Source organism: Macrobrachium rosenbergii, chromosome 54, assembly GCF_040412425.1.
Source record: "Macrobrachium rosenbergii isolate ZJJX-2024 chromosome 54, ASM4041242v1, whole genome shotgun sequence".
NCBI lineage: Eukaryota > Metazoa > Arthropoda > Malacostraca > Decapoda > Palaemonidae > Macrobrachium > Macrobrachium rosenbergii.
This window is the reverse complement of record NC_089794.1, coordinates 31,616,722-31,640,835: the sequence shown is the minus strand read 5'-3', so window position 1 is coordinate 31,640,835 and position 24,114 is coordinate 31,616,722. Positions and strand designations below refer to the sequence as shown.

At 37.5% G+C, this 24,114-nt stretch overlaps 2 protein-coding genes across 4 annotated transcripts in view; one reads left to right on the top strand and one right to left on the bottom strand.

The window, feature by feature from the left end:
- The first annotated feature begins 2,526 nt into the window (after positions 1-2,526).
- Positions 2,527-24,114, top strand: part of LOC136834938 (uncharacterized) — a 564,478-nt gene continuing 542,890 nt past the window's right edge. Inside the window, exon 1 of the mRNA XM_067097787.1 lies at positions 2,527-2,543. The gene's annotated coding sequence lies outside the window, so the exon portion shown is untranslated. The remainder of the gene's footprint in view (positions 2,544-24,114) is intronic.
- On the bottom strand, positions 19,985-23,255 carry LOC136834937 (uncharacterized). Of its 3 annotated transcripts, none has more exons than XM_067097784.1 (3): positions 22,869-23,255; positions 21,535-21,722; positions 19,985-21,410 (listed from the first exon to the last, which is right to left on the bottom strand). In XM_067097784.1, exons 2-3 carry the CDS (start codon positions 21,582-21,584, stop codon positions 20,873-20,875), a joined length of 588 nt encoding a protein of 195 aa, XP_066953885.1. In that variant the 5' UTR covers positions 21,585-21,722; positions 22,869-23,255; the 3' UTR covers positions 19,985-20,872. The 3 variants fall into 3 exon arrangements, with proteins under 3 accessions (XP_066953885.1, XP_066953886.1, XP_066953884.1); XM_067097785.1 differs by having other exon boundaries at positions 19,985-21,389; XM_067097783.1 differs by having other exon boundaries at positions 19,988-21,413.

Below are 24,114 nucleotides of genomic sequence, written 5' to 3'. Positions count from 1 at the left end.
TGATTAAGGTGAATATAATTATGCTTAACGTCAATTTCCTATAGCTTGGTTAAAGATAAAAAAGATTAATACGTGTTGCCATGTTGAAGGCAAATCTGTTAAAGTATACGCTTTAAAAACAGCAAATGTATTTGCATCCATTGCAACGATGTCAGCAGGACATTAAAGATAAGAGCGTTTAAGGTAAAACGCAGAAGCTGTTTCAAGTTTGTTCGTCTTTGATGCTGTGAGAGCTTTATGCTGTTTGAACGATATAAAACGCTGGCTGTTTTTTGGAGAAAGGTGTACACTGTAAAGTCGGTATTTCTTTGTCCAAATCAGAATTTCCTCTGGACAGATTTATGTTGTTGCATGTTGGTGGTATTTTCACCACAGATGGTGTGCCAATAATGAAAATGGTAAAAATAATTGCGCTTTTGTTCACTCACTGGGTTGCTTGCGTCTGTATATTGCAGGCGGGAGTTTGTTAATATTATCATTTTAATGAGGTCTCTCAGACAAATGATGTATAGCCTGTCTTTTTATAATTAATTAAAGATGGTTATTCAGGTTGGTTATGATAGGGGTTATTTTGACAGTAGTGATGATGTCAGTCATAATGGTGATGATATTGATTATGACGGTTGGGTTTATAATAACACTGAGAGGTTGGCAGAGGAACTCGTCTGTAGAATTTATACTGTACACTGTCTGGGCCAAAGTCCAAAAGATGATGCGGAAATTAGTAGAGTTTCATGAAACCACCGATGAACATTTGTAGATTTACAGAAGTGTTTCGAAGGAATTGCTGTTAATGAAGTGATGGTTTGAGCAAAGTAAATTTAGAAGAGAGAGAGAGAGAGAGAGAGAGAGAGAGAGAGAGAGAGAGAGAGAGAGAGAGAGAGAGAGAGAGAGAGCAAACAGAATGAACGAAAGCAAAAGGCAGAAAGAAATGGAGTTGGGGCCTAAGAATGGACAACACAAAGAACTTTTCGTACCATCTACAGTGGGCTACACAAGGCACACTTCTAATACTCTCCCTCTCCTATCATTACGTTCAATTTCAGATAAAAATTGGCGGATTGGGTATATAGCTCTTAGCCCCAACGTTGTGTACGTTGTATCTGTAAGTGAAACTTGGAACAACAAGTCTTAACTGTCTGGATGCAAGCTGCAGTGAGTCTTAAGTTGAAACACGAAAGCCAGGAACAAAGTGAGTAGATGTAGTTGAAGAGCGGAACGTCAAAAGAGATGCAAAGTCTTGTAGAGGAAAATCTGGCAGAAATAACTTACCTTCGAGATTGGTTTGTACAGTTGCATCGGGAGAAACGCCCAACCAATTTTGGTAGTGGGTAACTTGCGTTTGTTTGCCGTTCTCTTTATCGCTTTTGCTTTAATCAGTCACTGGCAACCTACGAAGTATTTTCTTCAGAGTATTATGGTCATAATGTATATTCTTATAATTAATAGCACCTAGTTTTTATGGCTTTAGTACTTAGTCATTCATCGCGTTATTATGCTCTGCAAAGCAGCGGAGATACATCAGAGGCCTATATCCTTCAACGTGTCTGTCTGTCAGTCTTTCTCTATAAATATATACTATTTCATGAATAATCTCGACAAAGCCTTTGCACATTTCACTTGTATATACGAAATTATGTTCTTTTAGGAGCCTGTTAACAAATTTGAAAATATTTTAATGGCGTATTTGAATATCCTAGCGTCCATGCTTGTGTCTGTGTGTGTGTGTGTGTGTGTGTGTGTGTGTGTGTGTGTGTGAGAGAGAGAGAGAGAGAGATAGAGATAGAGAGAGAGAGAGAGTCTGTCATTGTCAAATAATGCTTGATTGTAAAAGATTACATCAAAAGCAAAAGGGAAATGGGATTAAAATCTTGCTTACAGGATTTTTTTTATTTTATAAAAAATAAAAAGTTCAATAAAGTTTAGACTTGAATATAATATATTATATATAAATGTATATATATATATAATATAAATATATATATATATATATATATATATATATATATATATATATATATATATATATATATATATATATATATATATATATATACATATACCCATATACCCAGTTGTTTGCATAGGCAATCCCCTAACGTGAAAAATGTTATTAGTATTCAATTATAGATAGCCAAATTCTGTACCCATGCCTCATTGGCTTGTTTATCCTAAATTTCTCTCTCTCTCTCTCTCTCTCTCTCTCTCTCTCTCTCTCTCTCTCTCTCTCTCTCTCTCTCTCTCTCTCACACACACACACACACACACACACACACACACACACACACACACACAGCTGCCATATAGTGAAAATGTATTTGATGTTGATAAAGAAATGTAATCTCGAATATATTGATTATTCCTGTTTTGTATTCATTCTCTAAAGTCTTTTTCTCTCTTTTGTACAGGGCCGCCGAGAGAGAGAGAGAGAGAGAGAGAGAGAGAGGGGCTTGTCAGTTTAATTACTTACAAATTATTCTCCACGCCTGAGCCACAAGTTATCCAAGTTGCTATGCTTGACTCAACCACAAGTTCCCCAAAACGTAAGTTGCATTTAAGTTACGTTGAGTTACATTTCTGATATTAAGGAGATCGATTTTCCACCTTTCTTGGTACCCAGAGGCACCAGTGGGAATGATTAAGATAAGAATTTGTCATATTAACATCGAAACAACAAAAACAGTAAGGTTTTTCCTTTGAAATTATCTATTGGTAAAACTACATTTCTGCCTTCGATGACCTTAGTTGTTGCAACAGTTTAAAAAAAAATTTCTATTTGTTTTTTTTTTTTTTATTTAGAGTTAAAGATTATAATTCCGCAACAGATTTCAATGTTATCTCATACACATACTTTTAATCCTGGTATATATCTCCAAGTTATAACTGCTTACATATGTGCTGGATAAACGTTGACAGTGGATAATCATCCATTGGAATGCAAGTTTTACTCTATAAAAGTTTTTATTTCACCAACGTTCATATAGTTTTTGCACGCTTCATGTTAACATGGTATAGAAAGATGACAGACAGATAAGCTTTCAGTGGGCTTGCATTTGCAAATTGTGTGATTTGATTCCCTTCTTGATGCCCTCCAGTTGACCCGGCTGGGAATTTGGTGCAAATTTCAGGCGGGGTCAAGAAAATGGGTCAGGTGGGTACAGCAACCTCATCCATAGACTGTCAGAAAACTTGAAGGCTCTATTCCCCAGGCACCAACTCTGTCAAAGGGAAAAGGGTGATAGATAATTAAGTATATATGCGTATGTGCATATCAATGCATACCTACTTGTCTTCGTGGTTTACAAGTAAATCAAAATCATATATATATATATATATATATATATATATATATATATATATATATATATATATATATATATATATATATATATATATATATTATTTATTTCTAATATATAAGCTGGTTAAGTTTTCTAATATATATATATATATATATAATATATATATATATATATATATATATATATATATATATATATATATATATATATATATATATATATAGAAAATACAATATATATTGAAAAACTTAACCAGTTATCAAGTATTGAAATAACCAGCTCTGTAATGAAATCAACACCTGTTTCAGGCGTTTGACAGAGAGAGAGAGAGAGAGAGAGAGAGAGAGAGAGAGAGAGAGAGAGAGAGAGAGAGAGAGAGAGAGAGAGAGAGAATGATTTATCTTCAATTTGCAAGCAGTTTCACTTGAAGCTTCACTCAAGTAGCTAGCAGTATGTACCAACTGCAAATTAGTAGCAATCCCTGAGATTGTTGGTGCAAAAAAAAAAAAATGGAAAAAAGTCAGAAGCGTAATGTCGTTTCTTTATTGAATCAAGTTTAGTCTGGGAGCGTAGGATTTCGAAACAAGATAATAGACGAATGTAACTGAATGAAATGTAAGGATTTATATATTCCTTTTAGTGTGCCCTTGACCGTGACTTCACGTGACTTTTGTTAAGCTCTTTTACTTTATATAAGCGCTTGAGTGACTCCGATTAAAGTTTTTTTTTGTGTATATTTTTTCCCGAATTTTGGCTTCACGCGGTCTGTTAAGTGCTTGCATCTATTAAGGTTTAAATAAGTCTTGGTATTAATGTTAGTGTTAGTATTCCATGACTTGATTACAGTCAAAATCTGTTAAAGTGTTTTTATTCTTGTGGGCTTTTCACTTGGCGCTGACTTCACGCGAAATCTTTTCTGGCTGTGAATTTGATGTTATGCACATTTTCACTTGGCTTTGACATCGGACGAAATCTGTAAGGTGTCTGTGTTCGTGTTCGTGTTCACTTGGCCTTGACTTCACACGAAGAACTTACAAGCCTTCGTATTCGTGAAGTTTTCACCTGACTTGTTCCAAGCGATATCTTAAAAGGTTAGTATTCATGTATATTTTCACTTGCCTTGGAGTTTATGCTTTATCTTTTGTGGTTTTTGTGCATGTAACTTTTCTCGTGTATTCGACTTCACGAGAGATCTGTTGAGTGTTCGTATTCTCCTTTGTTTTTTTCTGGTATAGTTGCATCTTTGTAAGAATTTGATATCATGAGAATTTTGTAAACATAATTTAGCTTTTGTTAATTTGTTTCATATTTTTTATTTGCTTTTATTGGTCGAATTTGATACTAACTTCCTTGCATTTGGTATCTTTGTGGACGTATTTTATTTTATTTTATTTTATTTTATTGGGTTAGCGCGTAGAGATAACATTTCTAGCAACTGTACAATTATGTAAGTATTTATACAAATTTTGAACTATAAATTCCTGTGGTTTATTATTCGAACAACATAGTCTCAGACCTACATATTAATATATTTTGAAATACATTCATATGCATTTACATCTTGATTTATTAATGCATCACGATAAGTAGACAACGAAAGACCAAGAGGACATAATTATCAAGAAGGTAATTATTTCATTCCTGCGCTTTTTTGCCTTTATTATAAAAGGGAAAAAGCCTTCAGCCGCCTCATTGAAAGGTAAATGCAATGTAAATAACATGTATCTTCAGACCTCCTCTTACAATGTTAGTTGATAGAATCATATTCATGTAAAAAAAAAAAAAACCCGTGGCTTCCACCTTCTCTCTCTCTCTCTCTCTCTCTCTCTCTCTCTCTCTCTCTCTCTCTCTCGCATGAAGACATTATTATCTCCCGGAACGCTCCGAGATCGCATGTGTTTTCTTCCCTGGGCGAGCAGCGGAAGATCCAATAAAGGCGTGCAGAGAAGAACGGGAGGAGGAAAAAGAGGAGGAGGAGGAGGAGGAGAAGAGGAAGAAGGAAAAGAAGGAAGAAGGAAGACGAAGAATGCAGGCGACTCAGAAGACCTCCTCGCCCCATATCGTAGCCGACTGGGTCTAGTGGATGGATACCTTGGTGGATACAAGATCGTACGGGTGGTCTGGCAGCAAGCCGTCCCGTTGCCAGTTCCTCTCTTATTTTCGTCGATTTCTCTCGATTACGCCCATCTCCGGACGCCCACACGCCCGTTGCGTCGACGGCCATTACCCACCGAAGGGTCGATGGTCGTTATTGTATCGTATAGGCTGCGTGGTGTCTACGGCTAACCTAAGGTGTCCCTGCATAGTTATCGAGCACCGTTTGCGAGGCCACCTGCATCGCCCCCGTCCGGCCGGAGGTCAATTGTCAAAACAGTAATGAGCCTATAATTACCCTAAGATAAGCCCCCTACCCCCATCCCCAACCCCACTCCGGGAGGGGACGGGGTTTAGGGGGAGGGGATGGGGTGGGGGGGGGGGGTTATCGAGGGATATGTGTGTGTGTGTGTGTGATAACCTTCGCTGATAAGATCGCCGGGATCTTCATATTTCTCGTGGTATGGACCTACGGATAGATCGGGCAGTCTTCAGTTATTATTCTTTAATGCTGGAATATCATCGTGAAGATTTTGGAGATTGTAATCTCGCCGGCAATTGAAAAAGTTATCTCTCTCTCTCTCTCTCTCTCTCTCTCTCTCTCTCTCTCTCTCTCTCTCTCTCTCTCATGCAGCTCCATACCAACTTCTTGAGCTTGTGGATTTCAATAAAATATGCCCTTGCAAAATCTCTCTCTCTCTCTCTCTCTCTCTCTCTCTCTCTCTCTCTCTCTCTGCAGCTTGTCTTTCAATCTCTGCAGCTTGCAAATATTTCAATCAAATCTGCTCTTTGCAAATCTCTCTCTCTCTCTCTCTCTCTCTCTCTGAGGCAAGCTCTCCGTACCTCAGTTATTTTGGAATGTGGATAAGTTAAATTCCGGTCAACTTCTTTGCCTTGGAGACCTGTAATCATGCAGGACTCTCTCTCTCTCTCTCTCTCTCTCTCTCTCTCTCAATGCATACAGTAAGGAGGCTTTCCGTACCTCCTATTTCGGAATGAGTGAATATAATTGAAAATTAGTCTCTCTCTCTCTCTCTCTCTCTCTCTCTCTCTCTCTCTCTCTCTCTCTCTCTCTCTCTCAAGCAACATAAAGCAAATGGACTCTCCGTACCGCTCTTTATTTCGGAATGTGGACCAAGTAAAAATCTGAATCCGCTTTTTGGGGTCTTTGTGCTTTACAGTGTAATTAGTGCAGCAGCTTCCACTGTCCACTGCCTCTGGACATCTCCGGGACGGATCGTCTGGAAGGGCTTGTTTGCGTTTTCAGCTTATAGAATATCTTGCCATGGATGTATTAAATACTGCATTAGGTCTTCCTGTATAAGCTTATTATGTATAGGTAAGCAAGTAACTTCTTTTCCACGTACTTTGGATGCCACGGATGTTTTAAGTACTGTATTGGGATCTGTAATCTTCTTTAGGTATATAGGTAGACAGTGTTTCTTTTTCACGTCCTTTGGACGTATCCGGAATGGTTCCTTCGGAAGAGCTTGATTCCTAACCCTTAGAATGGATTGCGCGGGCTGTATCACTTACTGCATTAGGTCCTATAACCTTCACCTTTGTAGAGGCGGGTATTGCTTCTTTTCTGCTGACTGGGAGCACCGCTTTTGAATCACTACTGGCCTTCTGTTTACTGGATTCTCACTTTACAAAGCATCGGGCTTTTATAATCTCTTGTGAATGATTGCCCATATTAAATGATGTTCCTGACAATAGATAAGATACCGGAAAAAATAAAATAAAGATGCACCAAGAAACTTGTTCCGTTGACCCTGAAAACATTTTATATAGTGATGTGTATTTTGTAGAGGGTTGTATCTGTAAGGTACCGACCAACAATAATAAACTCATACGTGAAATTGCAAGTTAAACGTGTTTTCATAAAAGTAAATATTATTTGCCAGTTGAATTTGTCAACTTACATATAAAACCTGCAAAGAGAGATGTTCCTTTTTATCAAGAAGAAAATTAGGGACATTTGGGAATACTCACATGAAGATCTGGCTGGCAGTAACCATAAAAGGCTCGAGATTACCTTATTAGTTTTCTGTGGAAGTATAGTATGGTCAGGAGAAGGGAAACTAATCCTTGTTGGCTGAGGATAGGGCATCCATATTATAGGCATAATCACTGGAGTAGTGGCGATTCATTCAATTATTCTAATGACTCTTGTACTTTTTGACTATGGTGCATATGCTATTTTAATACCCCAGACTTAGGAGACTTCAGAGTGCATGGATGAGGAGGGTAATTGCCCTCTCGTCTTGAATTTCCTAAGAGTTCGTTCCTATAAATGAGAGTATTGATGATGTAAGGTATAGAAGATGATCTATTGAGACCTATTAAAATATTTTATGCCAAGAGCAGAGGATAAAGTTTGGTATGAAAGTACAGTAGTCTTAGATGGCTGTTAGATACCTTTATGGAGGGACTGATGTGAGAAATCTTGGAGAGGAAACCAGACTTCACAGTACTTATTGCGGATAGTAAACAGAAACTGTAGAAGCTAATGAAAAAATTCAAAATTTTTGTATTAAGAAAAAGGTTTGAGTAAATAATAAGAGGAGGTATGGGGTTAAACGGAAATCATGAAAATAGAGGAATAACTAGTAGTATTGATGGCGGAAGGATGAAAGCTTTTGAATTTATGCAGGTATTTGGTAGTAAACCTAATGGATGATGATAGGATGAGAGAAGACATGCATCACAGAATAGGAGAAATGATAAAGGTGTATATATATATAATATATATATACAGTATATACATATACATTAATACATATACAGTATAAAGAATTGCAAACTAGGTGTTAAACTGCATTACTGTATTTTATTCCAGACCAGTGATGGCATTATAAACCTCACTAAATTTAATTTTCAAACCTGTACATGGCTCTGCAAGGGAAGCAGCGCCCCGATGTTGAAACTGCTGCTTCTCAAAAACTGAAATATGATAGAATTTAAGCGTTTAATGACTTCATTGAGGTCATTATCAAAGTCTAAGAACCAAAAAAAAAAAAAAGAAAGGAGCCTTTTTGGGATATTGCCAAGAACTGCCATTTATCCCATTATCAGCACAATTAGGCAGTTCAATTAAGGGAGGGGCAGGATGAGAGGTGTCATTATCTTCCGTTTATCAGAGATTCCAGAGTCTGTGGCCGAGGGAGAAAGGCAATGTGTATTTATGCGTTGATAGGCAAAGCAAAAGAGAGAGAGAGAGAGAGAGAGAGAGAGAGAGAGAGAGAGAGAGAGAGAGAGAGAAGTAAGTGGATTGTACGGTGGTGGCTTTGCGTCTGTAATTTGCAATTGATTTATTTATTTTTCTTTTTAGCTGAGAGAGAGAGAGAGAGAGAGAGAGAGAGAGAGAGAGAGAGAGAGAGAGAGAGAGAGAGAGAGAGAGAGATTGATGGGTCTGGGAAGAGGGAGAAAAGCAAAATTTGTTATATATAAATGGGCGTTATCGTTTGTTAATAATTTCCTTTCATGTTTTGGGGTCTTTTAAAATGGAAATAAATTATTATTCCACATTATTATTCGTCGTTTGTCGAATAATAATAATAATAATAATAATAATAATAATAATAATAATAATAATAATAAATAATAATAATAATAATAATAATAATAATAATAATAATAATAATAATAATAATAATAATAATAATAATAATAAAGTGATGGACTCCTAAGGAAGCAGGATGCAACCCGGAACCCACGCACTATAAAACCACCCAGTCAAATAGGATGACTGTAATAAAAAAAAAAAAATAACAATAATATTTTTCACTTGTAAGAAAACTTGCTTCTCCCAAGCCTTTATTTAAGCGTTCCAAAACCAATGTCCCCTTGCAATTTTCCCAAATTGAACACTCCCTGTCTTCTTCAGTTTCTTCAGGTATTCTGTATCTTGGTTCTAGTCGCATTGCAGGTATTACCATTTACGTTTTTCCGTGAATAAAAAAGCTTTACCCTTACTTTGCTTTCTTAGAGTATTGGAGAGCTTACGTCATCTTATGTTTTATTAGAGTACTCAGACTTTCGTTTTCATACAATTTTGTTGAATCAACAACTAACGTCTTCGTGTTTTTCAAGTACTCGAAAACTTTCCCACTCTAAATTTTGTAAGTATTCTAAAATTTGCTTCTTAAATTTTCCAAGTTTTTAATGCTTACTTTATCATACATTTTTTATTAAAAAATTTGCCATTTAAAGTCTTGTAAAACTTCTCTTACAATCTTCTTAAATATTTAAAGCATTCTGAGCTTTTCCTGTTGTGAAGCTTACCTATTACTTTATTGAAGTATTTTTAAACGTACAACTTGTATCTTTCCTAAGACTTATTTCTTCTTAGGAGTATTCCAATATTTATTTCAGGAGTATCTAAAATTTATTTCGTCTTGCATTTTACCAATGACTGGCAATTTTTTTTTCAAATCGTCTACAACTGAAAAATTGTATTTTATCAATTGTTTTCGAAATCAACATTGCCTGTTGCTATTCACCCAGTTTCTCGAGAATTTTATTACCCAGGACTCTTAATTTCCAACCTATTGAGTTTCTGTACAGACCGAAGTGTCCTGGAATTGGATTTTCAGTCTCTCTCTCTCTCTCTCTCTCTCTCTCTCTCTCTCTCTCTCTCTCTCTGTTTTGTGTACTGAGTGACCTCTCTCTTTCTCTCTCATGTTTGTGTACTGAGTGATTCTCTCTCTCTCTCTCTCTCTGTCTCTCTCTCTCTCTCTCTCTCTCTCTCTCGTTTGTGCACTGATCTCTCTCTCTCTCTCTCTCTCTCTCTCTCTCTCTCTCTCTCTCTCTCTCTCTCTCTCTCTCTCTCTCGGGTTTGTATACTGAGTGATCTCTCTCTCTCTCTCTCTCTCTCTCGGGTTTGTATACTGAGTGATCTCTCTCTCTCTCTCTCTCTCTCTCAGGTTTGTATACTGGGTTTCTCTCTGAGTCTCTCTCTCTCTCTCTCTCTCTCTCTCTCTCGTGGTTTGTATACTGAGTGATTCTCTCTCTCTCTCTCTCTCTCTCTCTCTCTCTCTCTCTCTCTCTCTCTCTCTCTCTCTCTCTCGGGTTTGTATACTGAGTGAAAGATCCGAAATTAGTTTCAGGATTTTTGTTTCTCCGAATTTGTCTGAAAGCGGAAAAGTTCGCTTGGCTTCATCCTCTGACACGTCATCCTTGACAGGTAATGGACGAAGGTTAATTAATGCAAGAATTCAAGAAGCAGTCTCGATTGATGGCTGATCAGTTAAGTCCTTTTTGTTTGTTATTTTTTGTTTGTTATTTTTGTGCGCTGAGCGTGAATCGCAAGACGCTGTAATGAGAGGCTTAAAGGTCATTACATAACGTTGTTATTTTTACATATTCTGTTGTTCGGTTTTAAAACTCAGATCCAAGGATTTTTTTATAAGTTTGTGCCAAAAAAACTTGTATATATATATATATATATATATATATATTGACAACCATGGGATATACATACACACACATACATACATACACGTTGCGTAATCTTTGCAACATTCGTACTGAACCGTGGGGGAGCCTCATATGCAGAATATTTTCTCAACATTATCTGCATCATGCAGCTACAATGTTCCATTCATCTGTATTATGTGCGCTCTATCCTCTCCTCCTCCTTCCTGACACCCCTCATACTTCCGAATCTTAGAAATTTTTGGGAACATTGTCCTCAGTTTTGTTTCCATATTTCCAAACCATCTCTTTGTGCTGTTCCATCCTTTGAATTAATCTTTTTACCTCTTGTTTTGCGTATATTGTCCATCTTATTAATTCTTCTTGAGCCCAACAAGGTATGGAGCCAATCTATCTTATATCTTCAATTTTTGTCTTTCATTTGCGTTCAGCAGCTGCCCTTCACTGCCGTAAAGGATTCATAGGAATTCAAATCTTTTGCCAGTCATTTGCGTATACCCTGCTTCCTTTTAGCTTTACTCCATTCTTCACTCACACCTACATGTGTATATTCATTGCTCCATATTTCTTATCTCCTTTTACCCATATAACCTATCTCTAGCTCATATTTACTCTGACCTTCCTCCTCCTCGTCTTACAAATCTTTAAAAAAATTTTCGTTAGTTTCTACAATTTATCTACATCATTCCCACAGCACGAAATCCTTGTAGCTCAGTGATTAACGAGATGGCATCGCTGTCGAAAGACCCAAAGATCAGGTTCATTGGCGGGATTGAAGTGAGCCCTTTTTCTGTAAAATTGTTGACCTAAGCTGTAAATTATATATCCGAAGTTAGTTGACTGTGGTGAACTGCAGCAGGTCATATAGAAGAGCACTGAGGTAGCAGACTCCTCCCTGAAAGACTTGCCAAGAACCGAAATGTCAGTTTCCCAGGAGCCCCAGAAGGCACCTCCGCTAAGGGGCAATTTGTATGTAAAGAAAGTTACAGCGGTTGTGAGGACAGTGTTCGGTTTGCTCATTCCCAGTAGGTTGGTGAAAGAATAAATGAAATATTCGGAGATGAACAAACTGATAGCTCTCGTTTATTGTGAGAAGGGCATTTGACATTGCCAAAAGACCGATATTGTGAAAGGTCTTACGTCACTGGTATTTTTGTTAAATTTTTGAAGCTAATTGAAAGCATATATGAACGAAGCAAATGCAAGGTATGTTAGGTTGAGTCTTGTCAAGTGAATATATAGTCAGTTTTGGGTTGCTGCAGAGAAATGTATTATCATCTTTTGAAATTTTCCCTTCTCATGGGTTTTATAATGAGAATGACAGATTTAAAATATGTAGATGGCGCTGACTTGTTCAGTAAAAGAGCACAAGACTTACTAGAATGCATCATATATTGTAAGAGGTGGGACATGGGAAAAATGTAAGAAAAGCAGATAGCGAGGACAGGATATGCTCAAAGGGGTGAAAGGACACAGAGTGGAGTAAGATTAATGAGGTTGAGTCTGACCAATATGCAGGAATAAGGATGTCCAGTACAAGCTTTCTTAAAATGTAATTTAGTGAAAGACTGAAAAATTGCAATTCAAACAGTGCTCAGAACTGTACATGAATACATTATATATTATGTTATAGACATGAAACATGGCATCACAAAGAAACTGCACCTGAAGGACTTTGTTGATTTGAGAATTAAGCTTTAAGAAAAATATTATTAGTTAGATGGGAAGATAGTGAGATATGATATAAGGGAAATTGCTGAATTCCCATATGTAGCCGAGATAATGATGAATGGGAGATGGAGATGACCAAGACATGTCTTTCGCACCATCCCAGGATCTAGACTTGCTTGGATGGGATGTATGAGACAGGAAGCTTTAAGGTGATGAGTGGAGGTTTCTGAATTTCAAAGAGGCCCTTTGTGTTGCACAGCACTAGAGGCAGTGATTATCGTGATGAAAAGCTATACTCTCACGCATGTGTTTATCTTTTAATAAAAAAAAAGTAAGTTTGTCTCAAAGTTCCTCACACCAGGTGGTCGAGTAAGTTCATCTAACCTGATGTCACACAAGGTCGAAGATGGCGAAGTTAATTTTTGCTAGACCATTATTGATTACTTGATGCAAAGCTAATCTTGGAGCTTCTTGAAGGTGCCAGAAAAGGAGCACTTGTTGATGGTCTTACCTTCGGATGGAGAATGCAATGATAATCCTCATGTATTTAGTACTGAAGCACCTAACAGTTATACTGTGTGTAAGTTTCGATTAAAATTGAAAGTAAAAATAATATAAGAAATCCAAAGGTCAAAGTTTAGCAATAGAATCATTGAAAATGTATGGGAGATTAAAATATCAGATTTGGAGCGTCAGTAAACAGCATTAGACTCAGTCGGTACCCCAATTTTGAGGACCTTGTCCCTAAGTGCCGAAGTAATGTTTCAAATGAATTAAAGGGACTAGATTGCGGGAACTGCATGATATTACTTCAACTCTGCAAACGTTCTGAGCGGCTTTTTAAAAACCCAGTGACTCCATCAGTTGGGAAGGATCCATTGTCTGAGGGCAGAGGTTATTTCGAATCAATTAATGGAAATGGAAGAAGAAAATTGCATAATGGAAGATCAACTTCCCACAAGCTTTGCGCAGCGTGAACCCAAAGCCGTTGCTCAATTGAAAAGAGAGTCCCTTGTCCCTGAGTGCAGAAGTTCAGTTTAGAATCAATTAAGGGGACGGGGGGAGGGACGTTGCATAATTTTAGATCATCTTCATAAAAGCTCCGCGCAGATTAGCGGACGCGCCGCGTTGTCAATCAAACCTCCATACTGCGAATAACTCGGAATATAATTAACCCCGTATAATCGACTCCGTCAATCACCCTTGGTTGAGAAGGGTCGCCCGAATGTTCTTTTTTCCTGGGGGGGGGGGGAGATAGTCTCCCTACGTCATCCTTAGAGGCAGATGTGTGAAGTGCGAAAACCCATTTCAACCTAAGCAGATGTCCGTTTGAAACCTACTGTGATGTACTGGGAGTTAGTTGTAAGAACAATAGCTGGTGCTGGCATAAGGCCAGCTTGCTCAGGATTCATGTTTAAACCCTGCTGTGTTTTGGTCTTTCCTCGAAGTGGACTAATCATGGCGTTGACTTTGGGACCGCAGTTTGCTTTTACTCAAGCAGGTTTAATTTAGACGCCTCAGGGTTTCTTTGTTGAGTCACTACTAAACCAAGTCTCCCTCTGTATTTTCCCATTTGAGTAAAGTAACTCCTCGTCACTTGAAGGCACTAAGATATACTTTTTAGTAAATAAAGTTTGTTACTGGCTGTCGGCCTAAGAAACAGGAGAACAGCGCCTGCCCTATGAGCCTACAGAGGCCCAGGGGGACTTTAACTAAAACTTATAACCTACTGAGGTCCTGTATGAGGTTTAATCATTGTTTACCAAGGAACTCAATTTACTGTATAAGGTGAGGGTCTGTTACACTATTTTGTAATGATAGTGAAATGTAGTATATTAAAAGATTACTTTACAAGAGTATTTGAGACCATGCCCAATTCCCCATTTGAGTAGAGGGTCAAGTGCTGTATTTAGCCAATGTTGAGCGTGTCCTTTTAGCTAGACGTGGAAATGTGGCTCTTTTATTTGTGCAGCATATAATAAATCGAATTTCTAATGCTTAGGCAAATTTGCAAGGAGATTATATACAGTATTCATTTAAAAAATGTATACCTCAAGTGCTTTTAATTAGTAAGATGAAGAAAAGGATTTTTTTTTTTGCCATGAGTTAATCGTATTCGCAAGAGAGACCAGTTTATTTTTATTTCAATATTGGTATAACATGACTTTAGCTCTCTTCTTTCTGCATTTCCTGTTATTTTATGTAACGTCTTTCAAATGGAACCGTGGGGCTTGTTCCATATGAATAGGGTTTGTCTTCTGAGTAATAATAATAATAATAATAATAATAATAATAATAATAATAATAATAATAATAATAATAATAATAATGCTGAAAGTTGAGTTTTTTCGGCCAACGTAAAGTGAACATTGTAACGACCAAAGTATTAGGGTGGTTGTTGTTATTAACCAAAATTTATAATCTTCCATTATGTACAAAACTATGAGGTTATTAATTTACATTGTAGGTTTTCACAGACAGAAAAGTTCCTCAGCATTATCACAGATCAGAAAATCTGAAGTATTTCCACTTTTATTTGTCTGCATAAGCTTAAGTATGACATTTGGTTAATTTAAAAAAAAATGCTTTTATGGGCGTTGGTTAAGCGTGATGGCCAGAGGCTTAGATTTATTTTATTTTTTTTTTTTTATTTATGTATTTTTTCTTGTAAACAGGCTAGGGTTGACGCTTTGAAATTCGTCAGTTAATGACAATTAGGATATAAAAACTCTTGGCTAATGTTTCTTCGGTAAGCATTAGTAAAGAACTAGTCATCATTGGTCTATAATGCGAAGAATTAATTTGGTAATAATTGTTTATTTTTTTTTTATTGTTTTAGGAAACGCATGAACATAGGTATACAGATTGAGATGTGCACTTACTTTGATCCTCAGTATAAGAATAATGATATTGAATGAAAGGCCTTGATAGTTGTACATGACTTTTGGGACTGAAACTGTAGTTATTCAAATTTCTTCAACGTGCCCTTGACATCACTCGTACCAAAAGGAAATGGTTCTGATTTTCCTACAACACAGGCTTGGTTTCCTATTCAGTTTCATTACGTCATCAGTAGCCCAGACATTGCGGCGCCAGTTTTAGTAACCACAAAAAAATCAATCGACTTACAACATGCTACGCCAGTTTTAGTAACCATAAATCAGTCAGTCAGTCTACAACACAGGCAAAGCATAGCAATGGAACTGAAGCTATAGATATTCTTCAACGTATGCATGACGTGGGAATAGGATGAGAGATTTAGAGGCTTTTTTTCTGCAAGTTTTCAAAGTAATCTCAGCAATGCGTTTAGGCAAAAAAAAAAAAAAAAAAAAAAAGTCCCAAAAAGGCAAGATACAAATTTAAGTGTTCACACCAACCACCAGCAGACGATAATGACGGATCACCGGGGCTTTTCTGAAAAGCCGAAATGAAACGGCCGTCATCCCGCGATGAAAACTTGAGTGGCATCGGCCATCTTTTGGAGCCGATTATTAGAAAAAAAAAAGCATCGAGGTCTCTTAAAAACACGGCGATTAGGCGCCGTGGCTGCACACCCTGTCGTGGCATTAGCGCGCCATCCACCTATCATCCGGCGATCATCCAGCGAGGAGTCCTGGCATAAGAACTCATTCCAGACAAGAATTAAAGTGTTAAAATTACCCCCCAATGTGTTGTCGGTGCCGGGGCAAAAAGGCTTAATAATCGAGGAGATGGCGTTTTGGCCGAAGACAGCCCACGGAACTACTTTGCCGCTACCTCTCCCTCCCCTCCTCCAACTTACCCCTCCTTATCCCCTTCCCTTCCCCCTTCCCTTCTCCATTCCCCTTCCCCTTGTTCCATCTATCCCTCAACCATCCCTTGATTCATCTATCCTTCAGACCCCCTCCCCTCCGTCTCTTCCTCGACCATTACCTCTATCATCTCCTACTCCTCCTCCTCCTCACCTTCCTCCCACTTTTCATCCTTCTCCTCCTTTCCGTCAGTATTCCGTCAGAGGAGAAGAAGAAGGGGATGGGAGAGAGAGAGGGTGTTGGGTGTGGGGGATGTTGGTGCAGCCCTGGGCACTCTCCGTGTCTTCAGGCTGGCCCGCCCCAAAACTGATTACTCTGTCACTCAGGAGCATCTGACGGCCGTGAGCCGACGAGCAACCCCTCCGGAGGGGAAGGAACACACGGAGGAATTAATTTAGGATAAATAATGGGCTTCAGGGCAGCCTGGACTTCGAGGAAAATCAAGCAATCCAAAGTTTTGATAGGGGAAAAGCTTGACTTAAGAGTAACACATTATGACAATAGTGGTTTTCATGATATCTGCGTTTATTAAAAATTTTGGGTTATGTTAATTGAAAAGCTTTTTATCTTTTATTCTTATAATGTGATTTAGAGAAATACATGCTTCTGCTTATTATGAGTCAATATATATATATATATATATATATATATATATATATATATATATATATATATATATATATATATATATATATATATATATTTATATATACATATATGTACTGTATATATTTATATTTATATATTCATCATTTTTGTATTGTAGTTTTTCTCCTTGTGGTTTTTAGATATCAACAGCTTCATTTGTGCTTTGAGCGTATTTTATTACTGCAGTTGCCTGTTGGTGCTGTTCACTCATATTTCTTTTACTGCAATGAAAAACTGTGATTTAACATTCTGTTTTCGATAACTATTATATGTAGAGGTAGGAAAAACACAAAGCACAAGCTTAATATCAGTCAGATGCATGTTACATGTGTTTGGTGAGAAATTGCCTTACACTGTTTGCAATTTTTCTTGTTTATCCTGACCCAATGGAGCCGCACCATGCAAGATTTTTGCAATATGATCAGTGCAGTATAATATACAGTGCAGCCATCTCTTGCCGAGTTGATTTGTTTATTAGAGATGTTTCTCTTTGATCTGTCTGCTAAGTTATACCCTAAATATTTTGGTGATTTTAACGGTGAATAAGTTTAATCGATGCAGTGTGTTACAAATGGGCAAAATGACAAAAAATGGTGAGAATTTCCTTCCTAGGTTTTAAGGAAGTGTTTTCGCCAAATTTATAGTGAATTGCCTTTATATGTAGCTTATGATCTACAGTAGGATCCACAGTCGTAATCTTGATTCTAAAGGCGAAATGTATTTTTAGAAATATATACAAATCTTAAAGCTTTCGTCCACCCTTCTGTGGACTTGAAAAGTTTAGTGATCAAGCCCACAGAAGGATGGACGAAAGCTGTAAACTTTTGTATAAATTTTTACAAAAACATTAATCCTTTGGAATCACTATTGTTACTGTGGATCCTGCTGTAGATAATTGAGAAGCACGATACTGTGTTTTAGTTTTCTGTAAAAGAAAATTGTTGTGCCGGCTTTGTCTGTCCGTCCTCACTTTATTCTGTCCGCACTGTTTTCTGTCCACTGTTTTCTGTCCGCACTTTTTTCTGTCCGCCCCCAGATCTCAAAAACTACTGTTCTAGAGGGCTGCAAATTGCTATGTTGATCATCCACCCTCCAATCATCAAACATACCAAAATTGCAGCCCTCTAGCCTCAGTAGTTTTCATTTTATTTAAGGTTAAAGTTAGCCATGATCGTGCTTCTGGCAACGCAACAAAACAGACCACCACGGCCGGCTGAGGGTTTCATGGGCCGCGGCTCATACAGCATTATACCAAGACCACCGAAAGATAGATCTATTTTCGGTGGCCTTGATTATACGCTGTACGGAAAATTACTTGCTTACGTTCCGTCGTAGTTTTTGATATTCACGGCAGAATATTGCACAATAAGATCTAAGGAATCACACACAGAAAATGTTTTCAGATTCAAGATACTCCTTTGATTACTCGCCATGTGGGTATATTTCTAAGGTCGATGAATGCGAACTTATATTTCATGCTACTTTACTCATTGTTTTTTTTTTTGTTCTTTCGATGCTGAATAGGTGCAATTTATTGCAGTATTTTCAAAAATGCCAAACTTTAAAAAAGAGGTCAAGATACAGAGCTGAAGTCAGCCTAAAAGAAAATAGTCTGTACTCTATTGTTAAAATTCTTTGTTCTCTCTCTCTCTCTCTCTCTCTCTCTCTCTCTCTCTCTCTCTCTCTCTCTCTCTCTCTATATATATATATATATATATATATATATATATATATATATATATATATATATATATATATATATATATGTGTGTGTGTGTGTGTAGAAAGGAATCCCTCTCTCTCTCTCTCTCTCTCTGTGTGTCTTTTTTCTCTCTCTCTCTCTCTCTCTCTCTATACATATATATATATATATATATATATATATATATATATATATATATATATATATATATATATATATATATGTATATATATATATATAATTATATTTATATTTATAGAAAAAGGGAGAGAGAGAGAGAGAGAGAGAGAGAGAGAGAGAGAGAGAGAGAGAGAGAGAGAGAGGGGATAAAAACACACGTTCCTCACGTGCTATTGAGAGTCCTTATTCCGGTAAGAATGTGACCCAAATATTTGTCTGTATTCTAAGCGTATGTCTTACAAGCTCATGAGCGTCGCCTCTTACATTCTAAACACTGTCTTTATTGGTACCGCGATCGTCCATTGTAAAATTTGGTGGGGCCAGGAATTCCAGTGGGTGGCGTATCAGCTTTATCTCCCGAGTGATCAGATTTTATGAGCTTAATTCACAGTCATTATGGTCGTTCCTTCATTGTGTTAGTTATGGACTTTCATGCCTAAGTGTTACGTTGCTAACCCCTTTGGAGTCCCGACCTTTTTTATGCAGTTTTTTATTTATTTATTAATTTTTTTTTTTGCGGTGGAGGAGACATTTGATTGTTTTATATATTTTATTCGGGCGGTTGGGGGTTGGGGAAGGAGAGGAGAAATTCTTCCACGTGCTGAATCCATAGGTAAAAAATAAAAAAAAAAATAGTAAGAGGACGAGATACGAGACGTATCATCTGCCCTTGAATTAAAACAGCTATTTGTTTTATTTATGGATTTTAATGGATATATATATATTTTTTCTGCTTTGTAAAGGAAAATTCCAGAGGAAAGATAATTTTGCTTTAAAACACAAGCATGTATGTCTTTCCTGTACTTAGTAAAAATGCACGTGTAATAATTATAGTAGTAATTATATCAAGTAACGTAATAATAATGATAATAAAGGTTAAGTATTTTTTTTAGAATATTTGAAGCATTGCAGGTAACTCAGCATTTTTATTTTTATGACCTTTCGCTGGAAAAAATTTTAAGCAGACTTATCAGTCATTTTAATTTTGGTTTTATATATTTTATTTTGTGATGGGAGTCCAGCTGCAACATAAGCAACACTTTGAAACTTAAGGTGTTGGAAATTTTCAAATATACAAACAACCATAACTTGATAATATCATTACCAAGAAAGGTTTAAAATATATAAGTAAAATAATTAAGTAAACCTAAAGCGGCTATTACACGGGCGAATTTTCACGCAGCACGGCTCCGTTCGCTCAGCATTTGCTGAACAAAACTATTACACGGTCGCGAGCACACGCAGCCGTTTCAGCAAGCAAACTGTGTGTTGCCATGACAACGGTAGCACCATGTGATCAGCTGTTCAGTCCCCATATCGAGAAGTAGTTGCTGGAAAATCAAAACAAACCCTAGAAAGTCATAGTGTTGGCATCAAGACGCATTATAATCATGGAAATGTCTCATCTCTACACCAATGACCAGAATATGGCCATGGCAATGGCTTTGGTAGTAATCGCGGTGGCTGAAGAAGAACGTGTTAGGCTAATTACGCTAGCAGCCCTTGTGTTGCACAATTATTTATTTAAAGAATCTAGACACAATGAAATAGCACCAGAGTTAATTGACAGAGACGATGTAAATAATGGTAGAGTAATTGCAGGGCAATGACGTAATGACACTGGTGTTGGCTGGGAAAACTTAAATGCTTTAGGCCGAAGGCCTACGCAGGAGGCTATAAATGTACGCAACACATTTTGTGAATAAAGGCAAGGTAGCATTTCGGGATGCTATGGCCTTCAGATACTAGCTCTTCTTTTTTTTTTTGTGGTGATGATAATAATTAAGAGCTACAAACATATTTGTATAGGAAATAAAAGTGTTCTGCATAAATTTTATAGGATAAATAAAGTTTCTGTGCCAATGTTTTTTTTTATTTAACATCATAATGCAGTGTGTAAAAAATAAAATTATGGCCCTGGTACAGATTCTTTTCTTTTGTGTGTCATATCTATACCCCATGGAAGAAATCATACAGGAAAAAAAATACCACCTTACAACAGTTTATGGCCAATGATTAACTGCCTTCCTCCTCTTTCAACTTGTTTAAGAATGCAGCAAGTTTAAGCATAAGTTTTGGATGTTATGGCGAGGAAATTCAGAGATTACTTCTTTTACAAAAACCCCTGCTGCGTATGGGATGTCTTCTTTCCTTTGTGCTTGTGCAGTGGTTTTTAAAAAAGATAATGCTACCTCGGTTGCACTGGGTGCATGTTCTGGTGTCATATTCCTTTTACGTTTTGGAGTAGGAGTTCGACCACACGTTTCATTATTCCGTGATGATGATGATGATGATCGACTTGTTCCTGGCACAGAGTGTGAAGATGATGGGGTAGGCAGATCAATGTCATCTACACTACTGTCATAATTGAATGTCTGCAATGGCTGATGGATGACTTCATCATCAGACTGATAGGAGTCAACTTGTACCAAAAGAGATTGGGATAACTGGGATTCCTGCTGATTGATAGGAGTCAACTTGTACCAAAAGAGATTGGGATAACTGGGAATCCTGCTGATTGAAGGTCTGAGACTCCTGCTGGTGGGAGGACTGGGACTCTTGCTGGTGGGAGGACTGGGACTCCTGCTGAAAAAAAAGGTAAATCATAAAAAAAGGAATATACAAATTAAGGCAACTTCTATAATAAATCTGAAATGCAAAAATAAACATACAATACTTGAAACAGTCATACATTCTTAATACTTACAGACACAGTAGTCTCAAGGTTTGATGTACTCTTCCCTGGGGTGACAACATCAGTCAGGAACAACATTAAATCAAAGAGCCTCCATTTTGGAACATAGTCTCCTCCTGAGCCACTTTTTACTCGTTTGATTTTAGCCAGCTCCCTCCGAAATGATGTTTTTTAGCTACTAAATTTCATCATTACAGCATCTGCAAGAGAAAAATTCAAGTTTGATTAACTTACAATAATCATAGAAATAATGAAATGAAAGGGGTATTTTGATTAACTTATAATAATCATAGAAATAATGAAATGAAAGGGGTGTTTTATAAGTTGGCACAACAGGGGATCCAGGGGGTGAAGCCTCCTGGCCAGGCTAAGTATGTTAGGTTAGAATTTCAGCTTTTAAGGCTGGTATCCAAAAACAAAAAACAAAGTCTACAATACTCAATACGGGTGATCCAAAGGGCCTTTGGCCAGCGTATGTTCATACTTGTTCAATGAAACGACACTTGAGACAATTTCCCTCTATGTACATGCAACATTTGAGATGTGAATAGTCAATATTCATAATTCCTCATAGTAACCATGCAATAATTCAGTGACAGGTCAGGAGGTTAGGTAGGTGTTTTAGGACATTATAGGGCACTAGCCTAACCCAAAACACCTACCTAACCTGTACCTAACTTGGTTAATTCCTAGCTGGGGGGGCTACGCCCCAAGGGCCCCCTTTTAAGAGTTCCACCTTCACATACTTACATTTTAGGACAATATAAACAACTTTTCTACTATAACTTTTCCTAAATTAAACACCAAAAAAATGATAATGGTGCTGTTTGATACTCAAATTATGCTATCCTACCCAGAGTGCCGTTATGTCCTCTGAATTCTAGCTTATATCTGTTACAGTATATTAAGCAATATGAGTAGGCTTGCCACTAGTTGAGTGTTAATAAAGTATTTATCACGAAATAACCCATATTACATATTGTCACATGCTAATGGTATCATATCACATGACTGACAAAGGTTAGGTTGGTGTTTATGGTTAAGCTAGCCTCTAATGGCATTCTCTAACATTGGCTGCCCACAGAACTATGAAATGAATAGCCTAGCTAGGTCATAGTATTGCATAGCCTAGCAAGGCCATTGCTTTGCCTAGCCCAGCTAGGCCATGGCTTTGCATGGCCTAGCAAGGCCATTGCTTTGCCTAGCCCAGCTAGGTCATGGCTTTGCATGGCCTAGCTAGGCCATGATTTTGCTGATTACCTTACTTCACACAACCAAATATGGCCTAAAGTGTTCTACTACTGCTATAAAACTAAATAGTGACTACATAAAAACAATATACATACCTGCATCATTAATTCCTTCTACATGTGGAAAGGCTTCTTGAAGTTCCCTCACTATCTCGCCATACAAGTACTTTTTAAGGGTTTTCTTGTTGTAGGAAGGATCCCTTGGATTCCACAGGATTGGTCGCGATCTCACTTTTGCAATAAGGCTCTCCTCAATCTCAAATGTCCATTGCACAGGCATGGTGATGTTCTTGACGATGCTCTGTAGCTCGTACACGTGAACGTCGACCGCCGAACGAATGTAAACAAATGCTGGCGATTTCACCCAGCAGTGATGGGTATACGCGAATCGGGTTTTGCTGGACGTACTGAGCGTTTGTTCAGCAAATGCTGAGCGAACGGAGCCGTGCTGCGTGAAAATTCGCCCGTGTAATAGCCGCTTAAGACAGATCAATAGAGGTTAAGCAAGATTTATTTAGTTTTTATTTAACAAGAAGGTGTGATTGAAAAGAACTGTGATGACAGTTAAGATTGAAAAGAACTGTGATGACAGTTAAGATTGAAAAGAACTGTGATAACAGCCAAGATTAAAAAAAGAACTGTGATAGCGGTTGAGATTAAAAAGAACTGTGATAAGATTTAAGTCTGTTGCCTGAGGAATTTAATTTTTAACTTTATCCGTTTGCCTGGAAAAATCCATACGATCAAAACAGCAGTTTAGTAATCGGCAATTGTGTGTGTGTGTGTTGTGTGTGTGTGTGTGTGTGTGTGTGTGTGTGTGTGTGTGTGTGTGTGTGAGAGAGAGAGAGAGAGAGAACTGTAGGTTGAGTACTCTTTGATTTAATTCCTCATTTCAGCCCCATCAACCTCAAGACATGTAAAATGAAGCCTTCACTCCATTCATTTTTAAAACTACCTGTAGGTACTCCCTACCTTGCTCTGTGTTTCCCAAAAAGTTTGATGTCTCATGTTTAAAGGGTCAAATATTTTTTGTTATCGACTGTAAATCGCCATTGCTTTTTATATTGTCTTCCTCCCTCCTGGAAAAATCGACTATAATTCAGCTCTGCTTTTTTATGAATCTCTCTCTCTCTGTCTGTCTGTCTGTCTCTCTCTCTCTCTCTCTCTCTCTCTCTCTCTCTCTCTCTCTCTCTCTCTCAGGAAATGAACTCGACAGCCGAATCACTTTTACATAAAAAAAGAAACTTCACAGTATATAATTAGTCCGGTCGCATTCCTCATCAGCTCATGCGTAGAATATTCCCCTGTCACTGAAACTTCGTGTTCAAATGAACGATTTTGC

Coding starts and splice junctions, on each gene's coding strand:
- LOC136834937 (XM_067097783.1), bottom strand. CDS start 21,584: ATGTTGTCACCCCAGGGAAGAGTACATCAAACCTTGAGACTACTGTGT. Junction 21,414..21,534: donor ACCTTGAGACTACTGTGTCT/GTAAGTATTAAG, acceptor CTTTTTTTTCAG/CAGGAGTCCCAGTCCTCCCA.